Source organism: Lampris incognitus, chromosome 7 (genome assembly GCF_029633865.1).
Source record: "Lampris incognitus isolate fLamInc1 chromosome 7, fLamInc1.hap2, whole genome shotgun sequence".
In the NCBI taxonomy this organism is placed as follows: Eukaryota; Metazoa; Chordata; class Actinopteri; order Lampriformes; family Lampridae; genus Lampris; species Lampris incognitus.
Genome location: NC_079217.1, coordinates 52429010 through 52446125, shown reverse-complemented (window position 1 = coordinate 52446125; position 17116 = coordinate 52429010). Strand labels below are relative to the sequence as shown.

The following is a 17116-nucleotide window of genomic DNA, read 5'->3' as shown; positions in this document are numbered from 1 at the left end:
GTAGCAGTGGCAGTAGTAGCAGGAGTAGCTGTAATAGTAGCAGCCATAGCAGCAGCAACAGCAGTAGCAGTACTGGTAGGAGTAATAGTAGTAGTAGTAGTAAAAGCGGTATTAGTAGTAGCAGTAGTAGTACTAGTAGCAGTAGTAGTACTAGTAGTAGTAGCAGTAGATATATGAGGGAATAGATCCTGAGCACGGCTCTCATTGGGGTGACTGCTGACAATTTAGAATAAATGAATACACAAATACATAAATACATAAATGTTTTTGAGTCATCACAACTAATTCCCATTTGCTGACGACAACAACACAAATTAGGCTCAGGTCAGCAGTGTTTTTTGTGAGAGTGGACAGGTAGTAATTATGCATACATGATAAGTAAAACCTGGTTTTTAAAGTAACAGTAGACATATATCTATGTGTAGACCTCAGCTTTCATACCCTGATGATCCAACATGAGAAAACTAAGTCTGAAACCGGTAAAACCAAAAAGAGAGAATCTGCCTGGAACAGAAACAGTAATCATGATGACGATGAAATAAGCAGGAATAAGGGAAAAGGGACCGGTTGCGTTCTGTTTCCATCTTAAGTATATTTAATACTTTTAGAGCAGCAGTGGAGAGAACTGCCGAAAAGCTTTTTTTACACTATGACCAAACTTCTCGACAGTACAAACTAAGTGATAAGTCAGTGGTGGACATTGATCTATTATCACAATCCACTACACCGACTAGAAACTTTTTTTTGAGCTACATCTATGCCAAAACTGAGACCACATCTGTCAGAGACGCAAAACTGAAAATAAGTGGATACACTGACAAGAGAAGACAGTGGAATGTCCGTCATTCAGTCACTGCAACTATCACAACAAAACATCTGCCCCGTGTGAGGCTTGAACTCACGACCTTCAGATTATGAGACTGACGCGCTGCCTACTGCGCCAACGAGGCTTGAAACCACAGATGGTTCACATACATTCAACAAGTTGAGTCATCGGAGCTACCCCCTCCCCCCAAAATAATGACAGGTCTGTAAAGTCTAAATAAAGAGCACTAAAGAAGCCATGAAACCAATACAATAAGCTCGTACTCACGACCATATGATGACTTTAAGCCTGGAATACCCAGTGTTTTTCTATCCTTCCACTAAATAATACGTTTTAGTAGACTATAAAGAAGCGAGGATTTGTAGCCACAGTAGGTCAAAGGTCATTTTGCATAGGGTATCCTGGGCTCAGAATAAAAAGGTCCACCACTGGGTAAAAAAGACCCACCCTCTTTAAGTACGCTGCCTGCAGCCCTGAGCCTCCAACACGAACTGCAAAATATACTGAAGCAGTGAACTGCACTGAAGAGGAGAAATTTCCCCCTTACCACATACTTGCACACTTATTTTTGTTCCATCACATCTTCACTTTATTTTTCACTTTCTCTCCTGATATTAAACCGACCTCAACCCATATCTGTGCAGGCAGAGGCAGTGGGATACTTTATATAAGGAAGCAATATATCTTTCACTTTTAAGTGTGGCACATTTTATTTGAATTTTACAGTTGCTGGCTGCTCATATTTTTTAGCTTGAAAATATGGTGATTTAAACAGCATCCGATAGCTTCTCTCTCACACACACTGTGTGCTTTTCAGAGCAGTCACAGGACTGCTGCTTGCTACATTCTATTACAGATAAATAATCTCACACCCCGTCTAAAGTCCACTTGTACCAACTGAAAATACCTACACTTCCAGACTACCATCTGTTATCATAAGGAGGACATCGATGTGTGTGTGTGTGTGTGTGTGTCACTTCTAAATGAAACCCTCTTAATTGCAAAACTGTAAACACCATAGGGAAAAGCCACCTTTACAGTGACACCTCCAGCAGATTCACCTTCACTTCATTATGGAAAAGGGCAATGAGAGTGTTGACTTACAGTAAATTGGGGGTATAAAAAAGAAAGAAAGAAAGAAACAGCTTGAAATTGGGCCATAAAAGCTTTGGGGTGGGGGGGTTCTAGTTCTACTCACCGACTGGACGAGGAGGTGTCCAACGATTTGCCTGTCGTGCCATTGGCTGACGCAGCCCGTGACCTGCTCCAGGAAGTGCTCATGGTGCTCCAGGATCTCCGGGATCTGGTAAAACATCTCGTCGACCAACAGCGGGTCCACTATGGAGCCGCCGTCCGCCTGCTTGAGAGGACGCATGTAGCCCTGCGAGGTGGGTCAGAGAGGAGGGAGCAACCGATTAGCCGGGCCAATTAACCAGCTCATTAAACTAAATGAAATTGTGTCCAACGTTGATTAACCATACAGCTATCTGCCAGTTTGAAGGGCTCCTGCGGGCCTATGAGGTTAACACGGATAATTTTGGTCAGTTATATACAAGTCAGTTTTTCATGTGTTGTTCTTCCAGATCATAATTTGTAGATCTATGAATAGAGAGAGAGAGAAGGTGAGAGCTTTAAGGGAAGACGGTAATGAAAAGTGATGGAAAGGGGAAAGCAGAAAGGAGAGAGAGAGAGAAGGTGGGGAGAGACATGGAAGGGGAGCGAAGAGGGCAGATAAAAGAGGAGAGAGAGAGGAGAGCCGCTGGCTCACTCCACGGGGGGCAGAGTGGGTGGTGGACAGAGAGCAGGATGTAAAGGACGGTTATGTGAGTAACATATGTAAATGGCGGTTTCCTGGTAATCACAGGGCCAGCGTGTTCACGACAGGTGGGTAGAAGAGAGGAGAGAGGCGAGGGGGGGTGGAACAAAGGAGGGAAAGGCAGAGGGAGAACAAAGCGATTGTATGGTAGAGAGAGAGAGAATTTTGTTTACCTTTAAGCAGCAGCTGTCCAGGTTAGACAGCTGAATGTCTGTCCCAGTGTCCCTCTCCCACTCTAAGTACACCCACGTGTATAAAACAACACACATACACAAGTTTCCCCTCCGGTGTGATGACCCCATGCTGCTGCCTGTGCACAAATCCACACCACCCAATGAGGGCGAGGGCGTACTTAGAGAAACGTACATCCGGTCCCTGATAACCCGGAGCACCTGTCGCCAGTGAATCCCCGATACACAGGGAGACGGTCCGGCTGCTGACTGGAGCGAGACGGCTTCAGTCGACGAGACGAATACTGACACATCGTTAACGATACAAAATAACCGTGGTTTTCATTGTCCTTCAGATTACCAATTGAATTCACAACACCTTAAATTCAGCTGGCACTTGAACATGAAATACAATTTTTTGTTGTCAGATATTTGTATGAGTGCATACAAGAAATCACCACCTTCCAAGCAGATGTCCAATGTTAAAGGCTTTGACGGTTTTGAAACTCAACTGGCGCTTTAACCTAAAAGCCTGGGTTGTGTTATCGTTTCTGTTAAAGCATATAAGAAACATGCCGTTCAAGCCGACGGTCCGTTTCGATGGCCTTGATGGTTTTGTTGGAAATCTGTAGCTCACAGGAGAGAATCTGGGTTCCAAGCTAAAAAGACGCGACTTCCTTTGCGTTGATTCTACAATATCCATTAATACGAGCTGCAGTCTCACGAAGGAGAAAAAAAAATTAATCACAGCAAACTGTGCGATCAATTGGTTAATTTTATTTATTCCCCCCTCCCCAATTGTATCAGGCGACTCCACATGCCTCCTCCGATACATGTGGAGTCGCCAGCCGCTTCTTTTCACCTGACAGTGAGGAGTTTCACCAGGGGGGGACGTAGTGCGTGGGAGGATCACGCTATTCTCCCCCAGCCCCCCCCCCCGAACAGGTGCCCCGACCGACCAGAGGAGGCGCTAGTGCAGCGACCAGGACACATACCCACATCCGGCTCCCCACCCGCAGACACAGCCAGTTGTGTCTGTAGGGATGTTCGACTAAGCTGGAGGTATCACGGGGATTCAAACCGGTGAGCCCCGTGTTGGTAGGCAACGGAATAGACCACTACACTACCCAGACATCCCTATTGGTTGATTTTTTTTTTTGATCGATTCGACAACCCAACAATTTATATTTTCAATATACTGCAAAATTAAAAACCTCTGTTCATGTTTATCATTTACACCATGTCTTGTGTTCCCCTCTTCCTCTGTCAGTATATCCATGTCCTCTGTCAGTATATATCCATGTCCTCTGTCAGTATATATCCATGTCCTCTGTCAGTATATATCCATGTCCTCTGTCAGAATATCCATGTCCTCTGTCAGTATATATCTATGTCCTCTGTCAGTATATCCTTGTCCTCGTATATCCATGTCCTCTGTCAGTATATATCCATGTCCTCTGTCAGAATATCCATGTCCTCTGTCAGTATATATCTATGTCCTCTGTCAGTATATCCATGTCCTCTGTCAATATATCCATGTCAGTATATCCATGTCCTCTGTCAGTATATCGTGCCCTTCTCTTAAGTTACTCTCATGTCCTTTGCCTGTCTCAGTCTTACTCTTTTACAATGACACTTTGTCAGGTCGTACATTTGCAGCGTTTGTAAATTTGATATAATATTTTCTAACCAACATGGACAGACCTCACCCCAAGGCCTACGAAACGGTAAAATGCCAGTCAACACCGCAGTGCTCAGTGCCGTGCAAGCCACGTGATGACTAGACTCGATCCGCTGGTGCTAAAACATAGTGACAATGAAGGACATGAAACTTTTATTAATACCCACTTTCTCAAGGCTTTGCTTTAGACTTGCTGTGTTTAAATGCAGTCAAGTAATGTCCGTTAAGAACTTGCTTAGTGACTGAAATGTTATTTATTGCCGTTATAATCTTATTGGTAACAAACCATAGACAGCCCCATGTGGTTCTGGGTGGCTGTTTCGCATCCTCACTTGGAGAGGTTTTGCAATTTCACCAAAAAAAACGACAACTGATGGTTTTAAATAAAGGATTCGGTGCGGAGCTTCCTGAATTTAAAAAAAAAATGGTTTGGCATCCGGGTAATGTAGCGGTCTATTCCGTTGCCTACCAACACAGGGATCGCCGGTTCGAATCCCCGTGCTGCCTCCGGCTCGGTCGGGCGTCCCTACAGACACAATTGGCCGTGTCTGCAGGTGGGAAGCCGGATGTGGGTATGTGTCCTGGTTGCTGCACTAGTGCCTCCTCTGGCCGTGGGAGCGCCTATTCGGGGGGGGGGGGATAACGTGATCCCCCCACGCGCTACGTCCCCCTGGTGAAACTCTTCACTGTCAGGTGAAAAGAAGCGGCTGGCGACTCCACACGTATCATGTGGTAGTCTGCAGCCCTTCCCGGATCGGCAGAGGGGGTGGAGCAGCGAGCAGGACGGCTCGGTAGAGTGGGGTAATTGGCCAAGCACAATCGGGGAGAAAAAGCGGGGGGGGGGGGGGGACAATCTTAAAAAAAAAGCCACTTATTTTCTGAACTCACACCTCAACAACATTCAAACAATCTCAGAATGAACCAAATGTTGAATTTCTACTGACTGGAAACCCTTTGGTGGACCTCAGCACTGGACAGCGCTACCTGAGTCTAACCTTGGTGTGACAGCCTCCTTTTTGGATCTGCGCTTATACTGCAGTCACCGTGGCAACTCACCAACTTCCCTCTGTCGCCATGGGAACATGGCCTTCATTCACTTAGAGGGTAAACAGCCACACAAAAAAAAGCCATGTATATACAAAGTAAAGGCATTGTGTGCATGATGCATGTGCCCACACACACACACACAGTTTCACCTATGCAGACAGCGGTGAACCGTTGCACAACATCACAAAGGCATTATGGGTGGAGAATGAGACAGGGAGACAGGCTGAGGGATGAACGGGAGTGACGGACCTTTTTCGACGCGGCGCCTGGCAGAGCTGCAAACAGACGGCTGACAGATGAGTCGAGGGAAGGGGGGCAGAGTTTGCTCCCGGATTCATTTCCCAACAATAGAGCTATTATAATATTAGGTAACCTTTAATAAGCAACACACTAATTTATAGTCATTAATTGAATCGTTGATAGCTTTCTGGATGCAACTGCTCCTAAAACATCTGGCAATCACACTTCTACATATCTATTAACTTCCTTTGTTGAGCAATACGATTTATATATATATATACATACATAAAGCTTTTAAAACGGCACTGACTGACTTAACGCTCAGCTTACCACAGAATACCAGTCCTGCAGATGAACAAACAAGTGTCCTTTATCATGGTATATATTTTTTCAGTCATGATGCCCTCTGCATCTACCACCAAGCGGGGTTAAGTAGAATTACATTGCTGCACCGCGCAAGTGAAGCACCGATTCCAGCTTTCAGTCTATTTAGAAAAAAATACAACTTTATTTTGTCATTGTATTCTTTTTTTGTGTTTGTGGACTTCCCCCCTTTTTCTCCCCAGTTGTATCTGGCCAATTACCCCACTCTTCCGAGCCGTCCCAGTCGCTGCTCCGACCCCTCTGCTGATCCGGGGAGGGCTGCAGACTATCACATGCCTCCTCCAATACACGTGGAGTCGCCAGCCGCTTCTTTTCACCTGACAGTGAGGAGTTTCACCGGGGGGGCGTTGTGCATGGGAGGATCACGCTATCCCCCCCCCCCCACAAACAGGCCAACCAGAGGAGGCGCTAGTGCAGTGACCAGGACACATACCCACATCCGGCTTCCAACTGGCAGACACGGCCAATTGTGTCCGGAGGGACGCCTGACCAAGGCGGAGGTAACACGGGGATTCGAACCAGGATCGAAGGCAACGGAATAGACCGCTATGCTACCTGGAAGCCCTGATAAAGAGATCATTTTGTGCAGAAGGTGCTGGTCAACTGTAATGGGACGATGCCTCGCATCCAACCAGTCTGTATTCGCTCCATCTACGCCATGCTCTGCTATCTGTCCATTATCTGGTAGTTTGCTCTGGTCGAACATTAGCGCCGATAAAAAGTCTTGCCAGTCTAAGGCTGCCGTCATCTTTGTAGCTTAGCTGAGTACATTGGAGTATAGGAAACCCTGCTAGGCTGTGTTTAGTTTTTCTGGCCGCCAAATGACGCCCCCATGTGTCACGTGGCGGCCAGAAAAAAACTCGGGTTTCACTGCCGACCCAAACACTGGGAACACCCACGGGTGTTTTTAATGGGACGTCCCTGGCAAAGATCCACAGAGGTAAGGTTGAAAATCGGTGAAATTTCCCTTTAAATGTATCACCGTCTGACTGAAAGAAAAACAACACTTTCGCAACAACAATCGCCTTCATGGGCACCAGGGTGGTGTGGCGGTCTATTCCGTTGCCTACCAACATGGGGATCGCCGGTTCGAATCCCCGTGTTACCTTTGGCTTGGTTGGCGTCCCTACAGACACAATTGGCCGTGTCTGTGGGTGGGAAGCCGGATGTGGGTATGTGTCCTGGTCGCTGCACTAGCGCCTCCTCTGGTCGGACAGGGCGCCTGTTCGGGGGGGAGGCGGAACTGGGGGGGGGGAATAGCGTGATCCTCCCACGAGATTTCCTTACCTGGATTATTGAGCATGCATCAAGGCATCTTAACTCTACGTGTCTCAAAAACACCTACAGTTCAGTGAGCTTTACTTGTGCGTATGTGTGTGCGCCTGAGCGTGTGTGCGATAGTGCATGTGTGCGTTTGTGTTACCTGGATGAGGGTGCGCAGTGAGTCTACGTATGACTGCTCAGTGTCCAAGAGGGTCATCATCACATGTCTCCTCATATCCTGTAGGGGGAGAGAGAAAGAGACAAATCATCCATCACTATACCCAAATCAACAACACACACACACACACACACACACACACACACACACACACACACACACACACACACACACACACACACACACACACACACACACACACACACTGGCCAATTTGGATGGCTCTACAACAGATCTCCTTTCTAGCCTTGTGTACCATCTAGTATCACTAGGAAGAACCGTGTTAATATGTTCTTCTTAATTTCCCAAATATGACTGGAAATCTACTGTTGCCTTACTTACACACTTACCACACTGACCACATCCACTGACCACACAGTGTCAACAGACAAAAGCTGGTTTCCTCATATTGATTCAGTCTTAAACTGTGAGATAATTGAATGTGTGTGTAGAAGTAATAGCTCGTGTTTAGGACTGAATGCAGGCTTAATCTCTATCGTCTCTCCATTTGCCTCCATTTTCTCCTCTTTTGCGATCAGCCAATGTATTGATCGCGGTTATGTAAAACAAGCCTGTCTATCTGAGCGGTAGAGGACTCCATCCATTCATCCATCCATTAGCCAAACCGCTTACCCTAATTAGGGTCGCGGGGATGCTGGAGCCTATCCCAGCAGTCATTGGGCGGCGGGCGGGGAGACACCCTGGACAGCCCCCCCCCCCACACACACACACACACACACACACACACACATACATACATTCACACCTAGGGACAATTAAGTATGGCCAATTCACGTAGGTCTTTGGACATGTAGGTCAGGTGCGCCCGGAGGAAACCCACGCAGACACGAGGATAACATGCAAACTCCACACAGAGGACGACCCGGGATGACCCCCAAGGTTGGACAACCCCGGGGTTCGACCCCAAGACCTTCTTGCCGTGAGGCGACCGCGCTAACCACTGCGCCACCGTGCCGCCTAGAGAATGACTTCATCTTCCCATAAATACAACTGCAAATACAATTAAACAACACGGACACAAAAGGATCTCAGTGTCTCCTTTAAGGACATGCTTTCACACATCTGCTAGTGCAACTCTTGCAAAATAGCACACAAGCTGTCTGGCACAAGTTAACATCCTCCCCAGGAAATATGCGAGAAACTGGTAAGATGGTCTCAGTCGGTATTTTAAGAAAGCTCCACCCTTGGCTGACACTGAGAAGGGGTGTCCCAGGGCTTCATCATTTCAGCCCAGAGTTAGGAGCCTTTTCAAACAGCAGCTGTTGTCAACCTTCCACCCAATTCCCGCCTACGCACAGCGGTGATGATGCAGCACACAGCACCGGGCCTTTTCCTACAACTGTACAAACTGAACAGTGTTAAAAGCTGGACCCAAACTCACATCACGGGTCACACAGCCTTAATTTGGATGAATACACCCACACACACACACACACACATACACGCATGCATAGAAGACCCCTGTGGGGATGCTGGGAGCCTCACAGGGGAGTGGGGGTGAAACCACGAACAGGACCCTTTTATGTCCCTGGTCTCCAGAAAACCCTCCAAGTAGCTGAAGTATTGAAAACAGAGCGGCCTTACACAGAGATCCGCAGAAAGACAGATGGAGCGAAGATGTCCTAGCTATGAGGCTGGGAATAGGGTTCAAGGAGTGCAGGGAGTCTACCAGGCCAAGCATGACGAAGCACTTCCCCATAAGACCGACCCACGACTAGCCCCCAACGAAATCTGCTGCTTCTCTTTTTCTATTGTCGTATCTTTCTGGAGTGTTTCCAGCCTCTTTCGTTGATTAAAATTTGTGGAGTTCTGCTGCATGGATGTCTTTCCTCCATAGGTATATAAGAGCCATTTAAAAGTATGTATTTTAGAAATTCTGGTGTCTTGAGATGTGTTAAAGCAAGATAGGAGCACCTCAGTATTTGTGGAAATTGAGAGGGACAGCACAGTGGATAATAATAAAAACTGTGACCCGAACCCTAACCGCAATAAAAGCCTGCACTATCAACACTATATCAAATCAAAATTAGGTGAATGGCGGCAAATAACTCTACAAATCAGGATATTTCAAGCAAAACATACAACCGTGTTGGACACGTTACTCACACAGGGCCACTGAACAGCGACATCTTGGCTCGTTCCAACAGGACCGATCTACCCTGTCAGTTCTGAAATGATACGGCGGCCCGCTGAAATCTCCACCGACTTGGAATTCGTCCGGCGCAGGACGAAAAAGGTTAAACAATCGTCCACTGGTGGACGATTCAATACACGGATTTTCGTCGATATAAGAACGAAATCTCGTGACGTCATGTTGGTGTGTAACGCCCAGAGAAAGGAAGAGGGCTGGATTACAAAGGAAGATGACGCACCGATACGATGAACTGGGATGAGAAGGCAGGGGGAGAAACAGACAAGTAGATGGATATGGACCTTCTGTTGTTTCTTGCTGGAGACTGCCCGAAGATGCTGGTGCCAGACATCACTTATAAATAGCACAAAGAGCCAGAGGCAGAGCAAAAGGTATGTGCACACACACACACACATGGGCCCCCAAAAACATGGTGAACTAGGTTTTATTTTCCTCTTCCTCTGCTCCCCCCCCCCCCCCCGGTCAGTACCACTGAACCTTATAAATAACTGTCACAATAACTTCCCAGACGGGCCGTGTTTGGTATTTGGCATCCGAAGGGCCACCATGGGCACTGTGGGGAGCCACTGCAGGGGGAAACGCGATGGTATGATCCGTAATGACATACACCGCCACAGCTATTTGGAGGCCTGTGACAACATAAAGCGCTCTGACTTGTGACTATTCTTACTTTCTTGACTTTCAAGTCTTTTATTTGGAGAAATAGGCCTTTCTAGAGATCACATGCGGAACAGCGAACGTAAACACTGAAAAGAATGAAACGTCACTGTGAAACCTGAAATCTGAGGAAGTTTGTGTTTCTTTTCTTGCATGGCAGTTTCTAGCCCATCACTCCTTTGCACCCTCTGTCTCTACCTCTCATACCCCCCCCCCCCCCCACACACACACCAGTAGTAATGCAAAAATTAGACCTTGGGGAAATAATGTCTGGAATGCTGCTCTCATTTTCATTTTGCAGGCCAGGTTTGCATGGCGGCGGGTTGAGGCTTTTGCAGCGTACTCGGTGCCACTGCAGTACAATAAGCATCAGGTCTGAGGCAACTCTTCCTCATCGCCAGCAAGAAACCAGGATCTAATAAGGGCCCGGCAATTGCCAAATACCTTTCAGAAAAAGAGTCATCCCATTTTCCCCCGAAATTGAAAATATGTGATGGATAACAATAAGCTCTCTCTTTCCAAACTACAGTAACTACTGCGGAGCAGCCAGCTTTCCACAACTCTGCAAATAATCAACAGGAAATCATATGCAGTCATTATTTATCAAGTGCTGGTATTTGTCGTGTCTAACAGCCCTACATAATGGTATGTCTCCGCTGTTGGCAATGGAAAGACAGGTCCTTGTGAAGATGGCCAAACTATCAAATTATTGGATTACTTTGCCTTCACGTCAACGCAACAAAAATAAAATACTGACAATTTAAAAATTGGTCTGAAAAGGGGTTTTTTTGGGGGGGGGGGGACTCCCCTTTTCTCCCCAATTGTATCTGGCCAATTACCCCACTCTTCCGAGCCGTCCCGGTCTCTGCCCCACCCCCTCTGCCGATCCAGGGAGGGCTCCAGACTACCACATGTCTCCTCCGATACATGTGGAGTTGCCAGCCGCTTCTTTTCACCTGACGGTGACGAGTTTCACCAGGGGGACGTAGCGCGTGGGAGGATCACACTATCCCCCCCCAGTTCCCCCTCTCCCCCGAACAGGCGCCCTGATCGACCAGAGGAGGAGCTAGTGCAGCAACCAGGACACATACCCACATCTGGCTTCCCACCCGCAGACACGGTCAATTGTGTCTGTAGGGACGCCCGACCAAGCCGGAAGTAACATGGGGATTCGAACCGGCGATGTCCGTGTTGGCAGGCAACGGAATAGACCGCCATGCTACCCGGACGCCCTGAGAAGAGTTTTTATCCGTGTGCCTAATATCTAAATTAAGAAATTAACGAGACTCAGTAGAATGCAGATCTTGACCAAGCGTACATATCTCCCTTTCCCCAAACACACATTATAAGACTTTTCCACAGTGCCCAAGTCGATTAAATGGGATATATGAAAAAAGAAGTGTTAATATGCAGCACTCAAGCTAAAAAATCTGCCTAATAAAAACGTTTTGCCTGTCAGTCTGAGGATGCGCAGCCTCCTAGGCGGACCCTCATATGAAAGTCTGATATGAAATGACAAGAGATCAGCCCATCATAATTTCAAATCGCTTATTAAAATACGTCACTTGTGTTTAACCATCGTGGTTTGCATGACATAAAATGAATGAAGGCGAATGGCTGCTCTACTGATTGACGCCCATTCATAAACCGGTGAGAAAACATAGCTCGGCCTTGGGAAATGTGGAATTGCAGCTGCTGAGATGATTTCCAGCTGTGACTGTGATTAAACCTGCTCTTGAAATTACATTTTTATAGCAGATTTTTTAACATTGGACACGATGGCACTCCCACGTGGTGGGGCGAGGTGACTAAACACTTAATTACACCCTCCAGGCAATTAAGATTTTTTTTCTCTCCTTTCCGAGATATTTCTGGGTAATTAACAAGGATTCGCCCATTTTTCTGAAACCAAAATCAGATGATTGAGTCTTGACCAATCGCACAAACAATTTACTGCTGCAGTTATTTGTAATCAGATTGCACAACCTGCTCCAAAAATAGCGCGGGGCTGTGATCGCTTAATTTAATCAGCCGGAAATGGTCCAGCTATGTGCCGCGGTACATTAAGATAGACAGCTCTTGAATCAACAGGTGAGAGTTATTGTTGCGGCTTGTTTAATCTGAGACAGAATGCATAAAGGAGAACCAATCGACACCCGTCTGTGCTCAAAGGTATGCGTTTGTTATTGACCTGTGGCGGTTTTGATTGGTCAGGAGCCCAAAGGATGGCTCAGCCCGATGCTTTTGATTGGTTTAAGGGTTTAGCCAATCTTGTAATAAGGCTTAGGAGGGATCAGAAATAATTGTGTGTGTGTGTGTTATCAGACTGAATGTATCTCTGAACAGGCATGTGTGCCTTGCTGTATGAGTACAGCATGTTCTTCTGAGCCCCTTGGAGGATACAAGGTCTAAATAAAGGCTGCGACCCAGGAGTTTCAGAAAGTAACTTATCCCTTACAGCACAAGCCAAACATTACAAAGCAACGTCGGGGGAAACATAAACTAGGCAAAGCACTACGCAGCTGAAGCCACCCAGTTGGGGGGGGGGGGGGGGTTTGGGAGAGAGTCTAAACCTGGTTCTCTTTTGGACGTTTCTCCGTTTTCAGTCTCATCAGTTGATTTATTCATTCTTGTGGGTTTGGCATCTGCGAAAGCATGCGTGTTCGGTTTCTAATGTACTGGGTGTGTGTATTGCATGTTAAAGCTCTTCTCTGCTCTGTTATTAACATGCTGCTGTCTGTGCTTTGCTCTGCACAATGTCTGTGTACTGTCTTGAGCAATTACATGTTATTTCTATAACTAATGTTGCTACATTCAGAACACCCCTCCCATCTTTCTCTACTGAAGAGCCAGTGTAAGTACTGGGGATGCACCAATACTGGTATTAGTTATCGGATATTGAGCTGATACCAGGTTAAAATGGCGGATCAGTATCAGAGGTTTTATCCAAGACCAAAATCTGACACCAAGAGCGATAAAAGATGTGTTATATAAATAAAAGCAAAATTGCTTGATTTACATAACACCTTTGGCACAACACTGAAACTTGTATTTTCTTTTAGCACATGTAATCGTGGAAAAAAACCCCATTCTATCGTGATACTGTTTGGCACAAGTATTGGTTGGGATAGGTACTTAAAGATTCTTACTCAGAGTCAGTATCAGCAGAAAAAAAGTGATATCAGTGCATCTCTAGCGGGCATCAATAGTAGATCTATCCATCCATCTACTGATCAAACTATATCGATATTTCTCTGCTCTCTCACTCTCATATATATATATATATATATATATATATATATATATATACCCCCGTGCATCATCCCCGCGACCCTAAGCAGGATAAGTGGTTTGAATAATTCAAGTAAATTCTTTAAGGACAGTACAAGCCTGTTTCATGCTATAAGCGGTCATCAGCTGTCAATCATTCATTTCATTTAATGAAGTTACATATATGAACCACTTATCCTGCTCACAGGGTCACAGGGATGCTGGAGCATATCCCAGCAGTCGTTGGGCAGCAGGCGGGAAGCCACCCTGGATAGGCCACCAGGCCATCACAGGGCCGACATACACATATATATAAATATATATATATATATATATATATATATATATACACACACACACACGCACATTCGTACCTAAGGACAATTTAGTATGACCAATTCACCTGACCTACATGTCTTTGGACTGTGGGAGGAAACCTATGCAGACACGGGGAGAACATGCAAACTCCACACAGAGGACGACCTGGGATGACCCCCAAGGTTGCACCACTATCCCGGGGCTCGAACCCAGGACCTTCTTGCTGTGAGGCAACCACGCTAACCACACTACACAAAGCCAACAGGACATAACCATCGTCAAAAAATACTGGAGGGCAACTCAAAGACAATCACAAAGGTAAACATCAAATGTGGCATATACAAGGGTGATGCACTATCCCTTTTGCTGTTCTGCATAGGCCTGAACCCCCTCAGTCAGATCATAATAAAGAGTTGATATGGTTCAGAAATGGAGTTACTATCAGCCACCTCCTATACATGGATGACATCAAGCTGTATGCCAGGAATGAGCGAGACATTGACTCGCTGATCCACCTTACCAGTATTTACAGCAACGACATTGGGATGTCAATCAGACTGGACAAGTGTGGTCAAATGGTGGCAAAAAGAGGAAATGTGGTGAGGACTGTTGGGGTTGAATATACCCCAACACTCCTCACCAGATGGCAGGATAACAGACATACAGGGCAGTTACAAGTACCTGGGTATTCCAGAGGCAAATGGAAACCCAGAGGAGCCAATGAGGTCAGCTACAGCCAAATTCCTCCAGAGAGTGAGGCAGTTCCTGAGGAGCCAGCCCCTTGTTAAAAATAAGATCCAAGCCATCAACACATATGCCCAGCCGCCATCAGATGCCCAGCTGGAATAATAAGCTGGACAAAGGAGGAGAAAAAGGCCACAGACATCAGAATACAGAAACTCCTCACAATGCATGGAGGGTTCCATCCGAAGCCCAGCAGCCTGAGACTGTACGATAAGTGAAAAGATGGGGGCTGAGGGTTAGTGAGTGTCAGAGCCAAGGGCTAACGTGTCTACTTTGTGTACCTTACGAATAAGTAGGCATTTGATACAATTAACTGGGCCCTGCTTTGGCAAGTCCTGAAGAAATTTGAATGTCCACCCAAGTTTCTCACCATCCTTGGATAGTTTCACTCAGGAATGATGGCCTGAGTGGTAGTGGGGAACCACAGTTCTGAGCCCTTTGGTGTGCAGACTGGAGTCAGACAAGGCTGTGTGCTAGCTCCAGTCCTGTTCAATATCTTCTTAGTCTCTGTTACAACACTGTTACAACGGAGGTTGGAGAAGCAGGCTGGAGTTACCATTGACTTCAGGCTCAATGGAAACCTATTCAACATCAGGAGGTTTCAGGCAACCACCAAGTTGACCTCTGAGAACATTATTGAGCAGTATGCCGACGATTGTGCCCTGGTAGCTCACACACCAGATGCCCTACAAAACACTCTGTCGGCAGTTGTAACTGTATACAGGAGAATGAGAATGATTATCAACACCCAAAAGACAGAGGTAATCTGTCAGTTGACTGCCAGCCTCCCAAGCCACCCAACAACCTTCACAGCATAAGGGCAACAACTGGCCACTGTTCCTGCCTTCAAATATCTGGGAAGTATGCTATCCGACACCTGCACAATGGACGATGAGATTCAGTATTGCCTCAAACAAGCCTCAACATCTTTTGGTCGTCTAAGGAGAAAGGTTTTCCAGAACAGCAACCTCAGTCTCCACACCAAAGTGCGTGTTTACATAGCAGTGCGCATCTCCACACTACTCTATGGATGTGAGGCATGGACCATCTACAGCCTCTATCTCAGAAGTCTGGAGGCCTTCCATGTGAAATGTCTCCTGAGGATCCTCGGCATTACTTGGGAGGAGAGAGTGCCACACACAGAGGTGCTGGAGCGGGCAGGCAGCTGCAGTGTGGAGTCTACCCTAAACCACCATCAACTCAGGTGGCTTGGGAGCGAACAACTCCCACGTAAAGTCCTCTACGGCCAACTACGCCTTGGTCAACGTACTGCTGGTGGGCAGAAGAAGTGGTTCAAAGACCAAATGAAGACCACACTGAAAAGATGCCAGATCAACCCCTCTTCTTTGGAGGAACGTGCTTCCTACCGCACCACCTGGCGCTTTCACGTCTCAGAGGGAGTGAAGTATATGGAAAACCAGCGCACACAACACTGTGTAGCAAAGCGTGAGAAGAGGCATGTTCGCAAAGCTACCCCCTGCTCCCTCCAGCACCACTTTTACATGCCCGGTCTGCAACCGCAACTGTGCATCCAGGATCGGACTATTCAGCCACCAAAGGACTCACAAATAGGAGAAGATGGTCATCATCGGATACGATGGACAACCAGCAAGCAAGCAAGTATCCAGGATGAAACAAGGAAAATCCACAAGTACATCAGAAAGAGGGCCCCCCAGGATGAACTGCTGAGTGAGTACCTCAGGTAGCAGAAGACAGAGTGTGGAGGAAAAAGAAGTTTCATGAAAGACCAAGACCCTCCATGGGATGTACTATCTATCGACAAACGGAAGACATAGCTGATATTGAGAAATGCTACCAGTGGATAGAAAAGGCTGGACTGAAGGACAGAACAGGGGCTTTGATCAAAACAGCATGAGAACAGGCACCCATCGCCAGATTGGTTGAGGCAGAGGTCTACCACACCAGACAAGACCGAAGATGCAGGCCACGCAAAGACGCCCCTGAGAGATTCTGAAATTCACAGTAGTCCCAGTGGTAACAGCACCACTAGGGGCTTTGACCCCCAAACTGGGAGCGTGGCTCCAGCAGACTCCAGGAACAACATCTAAGGTCTCTGCCCAGAAGAGTGCGGTCCTAGGAACAGCTGAGATACTGCACAGAACCCTCAAACTCCCAGGCCTCTGGTAGAGGACCCGAGCTTGAGGAAGACTCACAACACCCAAAAAAGGGGTGTGTGTATGTATGTCTGTATGTGTGTGTGTGTGTGTGTGTGTGTGTGTATGTATGTATGTATATATATATATATATATATATATGTATATATACTGCTGGGATAGGCTCCAGCATCCCCACAACCCTGAGAGCAGGATAAGCGGTTCAGATAATGGA

General features: G+C 46.7%; 1 protein-coding gene and 1 non-coding gene across 2 annotated transcripts in view; both read right to left on the bottom strand.

Annotated features, from left to right (window-relative positions):
- Positions 1-17116, bottom strand: part of LOC130115273 (rho guanine nucleotide exchange factor 17-like) — a 131770-nt gene that overhangs the window by 49325 nt on the left and 65329 nt on the right. Inside the window, exons 2-3 of the mRNA XM_056282886.1 lie at positions 7588-7665; positions 2025-2207 (exon numbers count right to left, since the gene is read on the bottom strand). Coding sequence (XP_056138861.1) covers positions 2025-2207; positions 7588-7665 — 261 coding nt within the window. The remainder of the gene's footprint in view (positions 1-2024; positions 2208-7587; positions 7666-17116) is intronic.
- Positions 878-950, bottom strand: trnam-cau (transfer RNA methionine (anticodon CAU)). The gene has a single exon. It is a non-coding gene; the product is annotated as a tRNA-Met (tRNA).